General features: G+C 35.6%; 1 protein-coding gene across 1 annotated transcript; it reads left to right on the forward strand.

Moving 5' to 3' along the window:
* Positions 1 to 2,258: 2,258 nt before the first annotated feature.
* On the forward strand, positions 2,259 to 3,752 carry LOC114733659 (uncharacterized). Its single transcript, XM_028921157.1, has 4 exons — positions 2,259 to 2,404; positions 2,500 to 2,626; positions 3,351 to 3,500; positions 3,615 to 3,752. The coding sequence occupies exons 1-4, from the start codon at positions 2,259 to 2,261 to the stop codon at positions 3,750 to 3,752; spliced, it is 561 nt and encodes a 186-aa protein (XP_028776990.1).
* The last annotated feature ends 5,805 nt before the right edge of the window (positions 3,753 to 9,557 follow it).

Consider the following 9,557-nt stretch of genomic DNA (forward strand, 5'->3'; position numbering starts at 1 on the left):
GAATTAGCGATGCAGAGTTGATCCCCAAAAGTAGGGGGAGAGGAGAAATCAACTTTAATCACTTCTTGTCATTTGAATACACAATTGAAGAAAATTTTTTCTTACAAAAAAATTTATAGATGAATTAGGTCCTAAGGCTTATGAGGGTCGGAACTCACACTACAAAAAAATAGACTTTAGGCGACGACTTTCGGCGGCGACAAAAAAAGTCGCCGCTGAAAGTTGGCCATTGAAACCAAGACTTTCAGCGGCGACAAAAGTGTCGCCGCTGAAAGTGGACCTTCAGCGGCGACTTTTTTTGTCGCCGCCAAAAGTGGACTTTCAGCGGCAACTTTTTTTGTCGCTGCTGAAAGTATAATATAATAATATATATTTTATTTTACAATATTAATAAACAAATTGTCAAAAATGGACCTTCAGCGGCGACTTTTTTGTCGCCGCCGAAAGTGGACCTTCAGCGGCGACTTTTTTTGTCGCCGCCGAAAGTGGACCTTCAGCGGCGACTTTTTTTGTCGCCGCCGAAAGTGGACCTTCAGCGGCGACTTTTTTTGTCGCCGCTGAAAGTATAATATAATAATATATATTTTATTTTACAATATTAATAAACAAATTGTCAAAAATGGACCTTCAGCGGCGACTTTTTTTGTCGCCGCCGAAAGTGGACCTTCAGCGGCGACTTTTTTGTCGCCGCTGAAAGTGGACCTTCAGCGGCGACTTTTTGTCGCTGCCAAAAGTGGACCTTCAACGGTGACTTTTTTCGTCGCCGCTGAAAGTATAATATAATAATATATACTTTATTTTACAATATTAATAAACAAATTGCCGAAAATGGACCTTCAGCGGCGACTTTTTTTGTCGCCGCTGAAAGTATAATATAATAATATATATTTTATTTTACAATATTAATAAACAAATTCAATCTGGCTCAGCGGCAAGAAGGTTGGACACGAAGGGAGGCGGTCACGAGTTCGAACCTGGAAGAAGACACATTTAAGGTGAAAATATTTAGACGATGACGTGGCGAGGAGGAGTGACGTGGCAATGACGTGGAGGTGGCTAGTGATGATGTGGCGGTCGGCGGTGATGACGTGGCCGCCGATGGCGATGACGTGGAGGTCGACGGTGCTGACGTGGCGGCCGGAGACGATGACGTGGCACCGGCGGTGATGACTTGGCATTGGTAAAGCCAATTCCTATTAGGCATTACTTTCAGCGGCGACAAAAAAGTCGCCGCAGAAAACACTTTCGGCGGCGACAAGAGTGTCGCCGCCGAAAGTGTTTTCTGCGGCGACTTTTTTGTCGCCGCCGAAAGTGTTTTCGGCGGCGACATTTGTCGCTGCTGAAACTTCTAAAAGTCGCCGCTGAAAGTATCTTTTAACGGCGACCTTTTTAGTCGCCACTGAAAGTTTTCAACCACGGCTGCTACGGCAACGACTTTTCAGCGGCAACTTGTCGCCGCAAAAAACTTTCGGCGGCGACTTTTGTACTTTCAGCGGCGACTTTTGTCGCCGCTGAAAGTCAATTTTTTTGTAGTGTCAGAACATACCTCTATATTCAAAAAGTATTTATAGAAATATTTATAGATTATTTATCAATAAAGTTCTCACAATTTTATGAGTTATAAGCCTATTACTTACTAACAAAACCAACTCTTAGGTATAATTGAAGAAATGTTAAAAGGGGAAAAGTCAACAAAGCAAAGCAAAAGACCCATTGTACTGACTGGCAAATGGCTAGGGCCACCTCCGTATTAAAGGCCCACTCCATCATCAGTCATATCTACCCACCCTTCTGGCAATATATATATATATATATATATATATATATCTTGAGTTGGATAGCTTGGTCTTACCTATAGAAAACTCAATGTTCTCCTCACGTTTGCTTATCAGTCCAGATATTTCAGAAGCTGCACATTTTATCAACAACTATGTTGCTGGCATTATTAAAGCCATGTTTGAAACTTTACATACGGATTCTTATTAACTTAGTTTCAAATTGTCTGTAGACTCTGAGCTGTTGGGATTGATGAGGACCAAAAGCCAGAACGACTGGCACATTATTCAGCACTGACTATAGCGGGCGAGATTCTCGCGATCCGTGATCACCGTTAGCTTGCTGATCTGATCCATAGACCCCCTATGCGTGAGCATTTATAGTGTTCATTGTTAGCCTACGTAGAAAATGATGTTGTTGGCATTCACATTTTGAAAGTGATGTTGTTAACGGGGTGTCTTTGAGATCAGGAAGTTGAGGTAATGGTGCTGCCTGATTTAGTGGACTTACAGGGGGACCGTGAGTGGACTTATCTTGCATGCAAGTGTTGTGGTAAGAAGGCTTCTCTAGATGGCCATGGATATTTCTGCGAGAAGTGCAATACGGTGGTCAAGTATGTTATTCCTAGGTTAGTCTTAATAGTCTAGCAATGGAGGTGATTGTCATTTGGATGTCTCTATGGTCACGGCTACTATATACAGTTTGTTAGTCTTTTTTTGCCAGATACATGGTCACAGCAGAAGTTGTGGATGACTCTGGATCATGTCACTTTTTGATCTTTAATCGTGAGTTTCAGAAGTTGGCTGGATGCCTTGCCTCTGAGCTCAAGGAGCATGCCCACCAACAAAATGTAAGATTTCTCATAATATTACCGTTCCTCAATGTGAGGGGTTTTTGAGTTTGCGGTAATGATGTAATATTTGATATGTTCTAAGTGTTGACTTGGCCTTATGTGATTGAGGCTGTGTTTGGGTGACACCCCAAACCATGGTTTGGGGAATAAATCACCCAAACATCCACCAAAAAACCAAAACCATGGTTTTAGAAAAAGCAAAAAATTTTTGCTTTTGGAGAAAAAAGAGAGAGTGTGAGAGCCTATAGGATATGTATCTTGTTATTTTTTTTATAAACATATTTTTTTATAAACATATTTAATCTTATATTTTATAAATATATATACATATTAATTATTTATTAATTATATTATCTTATGTATTATTAATTATGTTAATAAAATATATATTATTAACAATTTTATTTCTTCAAATTAAAATATATCATAAAATCTATTTTTTCTGTAATTATCATATTAACTTATGTCTTTTTTTTAGTAATTTGTATATATAAAAAATGCTTCTGATAACAACTATCCAAACACTCTCACTTCTCAAAATCACTTTTTCATAAAATCTATTCTTTCCAGAATCTATTCTTCCCAGAATCTATTCTCCAGAATCACTTTTCCAAACCACGGTTTGGTTTCATCCAAACACACCCTAAATGTAGCTTGAAAATTGCTTCCTGAAGATGTGGTCGAAAGGATTGTTGGGCGGCAATATCTTTTTATGGTTAAGATTCCATCAGACTATGTGGGTGGGTCATCATTTTCATGTCGAGTTATACGTATGATTGATGATAGAGATGTTATAGATACTTATCTTGTTTCTTTGAACGACTACCATGATGGCTCCACCCACAATCCTGGCGGAGCTGTTGAGGAGCAGGTTTGCTGTCATGACTCATGTCCCTTATCGTTGTGCTTTTCTCTGTATAACTTCAACAGTTAACCCTTTTGGGCATTCTTTCAAGATGCAGATTTGTCAATGTTGGATTCGCAGGGCACCAGCTCATCGGTGGTCAGTGGTAGCGATAAGAGCGTGAACGCCACAATAACCCGGGAGGTAGACGTGGATGAGCTTGCTGGGGACCCACAGCCTTCAGCTAAAAAGAAGCTCAAATTTGTTGTGAAGGAGTAGAAGCTGTGAAGGTTTCACTTATGCAGTCCTGGGATATTAAGTTATGTTAGTCATAGGGTGTTTTATATTTGTGTTTTGGCTTGTGTGTCATTCTTCATTTTGTGGATGTCTTAGTCTAATGTTGTTTACTATCTATTAGTTTGGTTTATGTTCTCTATTTGTTTCAGTGTCTTTATAGGGAACTAATGTATTTTACTTTTGTTCAATCCATCTGTAATAATGGTTTTTCTTATGATATCTTGTAGCTTTTTCTATTTGTGCGACTTCGTGACTCTATTTGTAATTTATATCAGGGTGAATCAGGAAAGTTAAATCACTGATAAGAACAAATAAAATTGAAGATTAAAAATCTATACAAATTGAAATTTAAATAGCAATGGGAGTTAAAATTGAAAAATTTTAATATTAATGGAAGCCAAAATAAAAATTTACATATGAATTAATGGAAGTTAATCGAAAATTTGAAATTTAAATATTTATGAAAGTTATTTAAAAATTTCTGAGATAATAATTAAGAATTTATTTGGAAGATTGAAAATTTATATCGGATATCATAGGAGTGTTTAAATATTTATGGAGTTCACATATTAAGTTTTTATTTTGGAGTTTGAATCACATATATGGGATTAAAAAATCTATACCTGTTTAAATTTAAATATTAATGGAAGTTAAAACTGAAAATTTTAAATATTAACGGAAGCCAAAATAGAAATTTAAATATGAGTTAATGGAAGTTATTCGAAAATTTGAAATTTAATAGTAGTGGAAGTTATTCAAAAATTTCTAAGAAAATTTTCAAGAATTTATTTGGGAGTTTGAATATTTATATCGGATATCATGGGAGTGTTTAAATATTTCTGTTATAACTATTTTGCAAATTTGAATTTGCATATTCCTACTTATTTCCACTATCTATCTCTTTTTTGTGGAAGAATACAGGTATCTTACTAGTAATATTGCGCATTCTATTACTCTTAGATTGTAATGTACTGTTTGACTCTATCAAAAAAGAGAAAAATATTATGTTAACCCGATGCGAGGTAGATGAAAACAGATTATAAAGAGTATTAAGATAGGAGTGGTAATGTAATCTGCCCCAATCAATGCAGTTTTTTTCTCTAAGAGACACAGTTCAATCAACAATATAGTAGCCAAACAGGTCACCCACTCTATGCGACCTATGCAAGGAAATAAAGGTTATATGGTAATAAAAATTGATCTAGAGAAGGTGTATGAAAGAGTAAACTGGAATTTTCTGCGCCACTGTCTTGTGGAACTAAATCTACCAAATCACCCGGTGGAGATCATAGACAATTGCATCACCACAGTTTAGTATTGCTTTGGGCTTTCAATGGTAGCAGATTTGGGCAAATATCTTGGAGTAGCTTTGGATGAGAAACAGGTTATAAAGGAGAGTTTCCATGAGATCGTTGACAGAGTCAAAAAAATGGCTTTCAAACTAGAGAGCTAAAGCCCTTTCTCTTGCCAAGAGAACAACTCTTCTCTTGGCAGTCACCTCAACTATTCTGAGCTATACCATGCAAACATCTTCTCTTCCTAAGCAATTTAGAAGACCAACAGAGCCGTCATATAAGGCTCCACGGCAAAAAAAACTGGAGAAAGACCCATTTAGCAGCTTGGGAGATGGTTTGCAAACCCAAAGCACATGGCAGGTTGGGAGTTAAATGCATGAGGCTGCAGAATCAAGCATTTATGGCTAAACCTGGTTGGAACCTAATCAAGTGGCGTGAAGACCTACGGGTTAGGGTGATAACGAGCAAGTATAAATGTGGTAATGACTTAAACCTTGCTATTGACATGGAATGACGAGGGTTAAATATGCTGTGTAGGGTACAAAGGAAGCTTGGAAGTACGCAGAAGAGGGGATTGTGATTGACCATGCAAATAGAATAACACGCTGGAAGTATGAACGAAACAAAAATTTCAGCATCAAGAGTGCACAAGAAGCTATCACAAAGGAGTCTAGTGACAATAACAAAGAATGTGTCTAACACGGTTTGACCAGTGATGCTTCATGTGTGTGGTGCCATTACCACTTAAGAGTCTGTGACTCGTCCTTCGTGATTGTCCAACCACTGAGAGGTCGTGGCTTGAGCTGTTACAAGGTGCACTGAATAGCTGGTTTTTCAAAGCCAATAGTGAAAGCTAGATTAAAATGTACACCTTACACAGTCTTCTCTCTCACTTAAAAGAATGGGGTGAGCATTTTCTGCACAATTGTTTGATTGCTCTAGAAAAGGCGAAACCAGTATGTCTTTGAAGGAAAAGTTCATAGCAACGCCTCTTTAAAGGCTGTGGCCTTTTCCACCATGGAAGTCATCAAGTGGGCGAATGATGAGCTCTAGGGAGTAATGCCTAAAGGCAGCTGTACTGTGGCTAGTCAACCGAGTTGTACACCCCTAAGAGGGATGGATGAAAGCTAATACCAATGGGGACTACTCGGCACACACGGGAGGAGTAAGTGGAGGTGTGATTCGAAACAATCGAGGGGAGTTCATATCTGGTTTCATCCTTAGGGCTGCACTAGTGATGCTTTGATTGTGGGGCTTTGGGCGATTTTGTTGGGGCCTAAACTAGCCTGGGATTCAGGATCAAGACTAGTAGTATTAGAAACTGACGCAACTGAGGTTCTCAGGCTGATTAACGAGGCGAATCTCTCGACCCACATTGACGTGTCCCTGATTAAAGAAATTAAATCTATGAGAACCAGAGAATGGACAGTTGTCTTCGAGCATACTCTGAGAGAGAGCAACCAAGTAGCAGACCTTTTTACCAAGCTTGCTATGGTCACGACGCTAGGATACCATCCTATAGTAGTAGCTCCTGACGTGGTGGTGGAAGTGATTCAAAAAGACATGGAGGGGAGCGATGACGATGGATAGTCTATGAGAGCTGTATTTCTCATTTGGTATAAGAGAGATAGGAATAGGTGATCATCCCAAACTTATCAGATGTAAACTGTTTAGATTTGATGTATATGGATTATCAAGATTTAAAATTTTTAATTATTTATTTTTAAATAAAAAATTATTTTTTAAAACCAATTGTAGTTAAGAAATTATCTTTATTTTAGATTCTATACCTATCAAAATATTTATTTTAAACAAATATGATTAGTGTAATATTTGGTCTTACAAATTTGGACCTATTTTGGTTTTGGTTCATGAGATTTCAAATTTGTGATTTTAGTCCTTAGAATCTACTCTATTACAAAAAATTAGCCCCTAACCATCAAGTTTTTCTGAGCTGGCACAAATGGTGTTAGTTTGGATGATGTGGCTACGTAACAACATGAGCTAACTAATAAGGTGACATGATGAGCTGGACATGTAATTAGGAAAAGTAAAAAAGAAAAAAAGTCAGGTTTGTTTAAAACGCAGCACGTGAGCACGCAGCACTTGACTCTTTTTTTTCCCGTTCCTAATTTCATGTCAGCTCTTTGTGCCACCTAACATTAGCTAAGTTAGAAGCCACATCTCCCAAACTAATACCGTTTATACCAACTCAGCAAAACTTAATGGCCAAGGGCTAACATTTTGTAGCGGAGTAAATTTTAAGGACCAAAATCAAAATGGATTCAAATTTGAATGACCAAAAATTATATTAACCCAAATAAATAAAAATAAAACGGAAATCAAATCTAAGATAGTCCAAATCAAATATGAACAGTTCATATCTGATGAGTTGAGTTTAAGGTGCTCATCTAAGTGATGAAGACCTAAACTGGTCTGTAGTAATGATGGGTTAATATGTTGGTTGCGGACTGGCCTGCCGTGATATACACACTATAATTGGACATTTGTGGTGCCTTTCTAATGCCTCCCATCCTTATCATTAGCAATTAATAATAAAAAATGAAATTAATTAAACTTAATTATTTTTTATATAATTTTAAAATTACTTTTTACAAAAATTATTAATTAGCGCAGTTTTAATTAACTACGAAATTTTATTATGTTGAAAAAATTAATACTTTAGGTCAAGCATATTATATTTTAAAATATATTAGAATTTTTTATGATAACGACTTGAGGAAAATATTTTACAAAAAATGTACTGGCAATGACAAATTTAAAACAAGAGCATTTTAGTCATTTAATTATATTTGCAAAATATCATATCAGGCATCACTTCCTTTCCTGAGATTTTGAAGTGTTAGGTGCTTGAATTGGGATTTTATTTTTTGTTGTTCTCTTTTTCCCATTTTTTCCCTTGTATTATGAATAAAATAGTGTTTATTTGGGTGGAGCTAGACAGGATAGGGAAGGGTGGGCTTCTCTGTACAAGTGGTGGCACCCTATCTATATTATGTCTTCACCTTACTTAATAAATAACGTTTTGGACTTTAAATACAAATTCACATATCGATCTATCATTTCATATTTTCTTATAATTACATAATCAACCACAAGATGGTAAGTTTTCATACGGCATCCATGATCATATATGTTAGCAACTTAAGTCTTGAAATATTTCATTCTACCATATATGTGTATTACATATATATTATGCAATGATATAGTGAATATATGTGTATTATATATAATAAATAGCATTATATATATAGACTTTGGACATGACCAAATGGGTACATTATAGTACATTGCTCAATGCCCAGCCCTACTCGACATTTGAATCGGCCCAAAAATGCTCAATTACTTTTCAGACTACCCTTTTAAGACTGGGCTGAGCATAATTTTACCAAGCTTGGATGAGCATTGTGAGCTTTTAGGCCTCATAAACATCTCTATTTTATATATATATATCTTTTGTGTAAAAAAATACAACCCCTTGTCCTTAATATAAAAGCTAATTAATTAATTTGGATAAATTAAAGAAGACAAAATAAATCAATTAATTATAACAAATATGATATAATTTTCTTAAATTATATTATCCCAGTATAACATTAAATTTTATATCAACTTATAAGTTAAATGAACCAGTTTGGGAAAAAATAATGTATGAAAGACAAAGAGGATTAATGTTTTATACAACAACAACCAAACTTTATCTCATTACATGAGGTTAGTTTTATGGATTGCACAATGACATTAAACTCTATTAATGACCAAATCTTTGAATGGGTTGTTAATCAAAAGATCTCGTTTAATAAATTTATTGAGTTCTCTTATATTTAGACCAAATATGGCCTCTCATCTCACTTTTATATCATAAAAGGAGGCCTAGGCTTAAAAAAACAAAAACAAAAGATAAAAAGGATAGCAGGCAGTAGTATTTATGTATAACGCTTTGGATATAAATTGTTTGTGTTTCAAGTAAATTAAAAGGGGGGAAATAAAGTAGCATCCAGCACTCTAATTTATTTCTTAAGTATAATTAACAACGTAATCTTATTTTTAGTGTATCCAATATCATCATGTTATTTTCTTGGTGCATTTGGCTCCTAGAAGTTATTTTTTTAGTTATCTCTATTACCGTAATCTTGTTTATGATTTAATGTGTTGGATATATTATAAATAAGATTAAGGTGGTGGAAACATAAAAAAAAAAATAACATTGAGGTGTTGGGTGCATCATAAATAATAAAATTAGAGTACTTGATACACTTGAAAAATAAAATCAAAATACTAGATGTTATTTTATCTAAGAAAAAAGAGCTTAATAACAGTTGCTCAAGGCTCAGATTTATAGAAGTCGGTCTTTATTTAAAGTAAGATGTATTACACGTACGGTAGTAGTCAAACATGCTTCGATCACACTCGCATACTGGCATGCAAGCCTAGTAGCTTGCCATTATTCATACATATTACATATAGTTTT

The sequence above is a fragment of the Neltuma alba genome, unplaced genomic scaffold (assembly GCF_004799145.2).
Source record: "Neltuma alba isolate B1F8T4 unplaced genomic scaffold, ASM479914v2 tig00002605_pilon, whole genome shotgun sequence".
Classification (NCBI taxonomy): Eukaryota; Viridiplantae; Streptophyta; class Magnoliopsida; order Fabales; family Fabaceae; genus Neltuma; species Neltuma alba.

Excerpts from the sequence above, each read along its gene's own strand:
- LOC114733659 (XM_028921157.1), top strand. The coding sequence starts at position 2,259 with ATGGTGCTGCCTGATTTAGTGGACTTACAGGGGGACCGTGAGTGGACT. Across the intron at positions 2,405-2,499 it reads GTCAAGTATGTTATTCCTAG|ATACATGGTCACAGCAGAAG; the intron begins GTTAGTCTTAAT and ends TTTTTTTGCCAG. Across the intron at positions 2,627-3,350 it reads AGCATGCCCACCAACAAAAT|ATTCCATCAGACTATGTGGG; the intron begins GTAAGATTTCTC and ends TTTATGGTTAAG.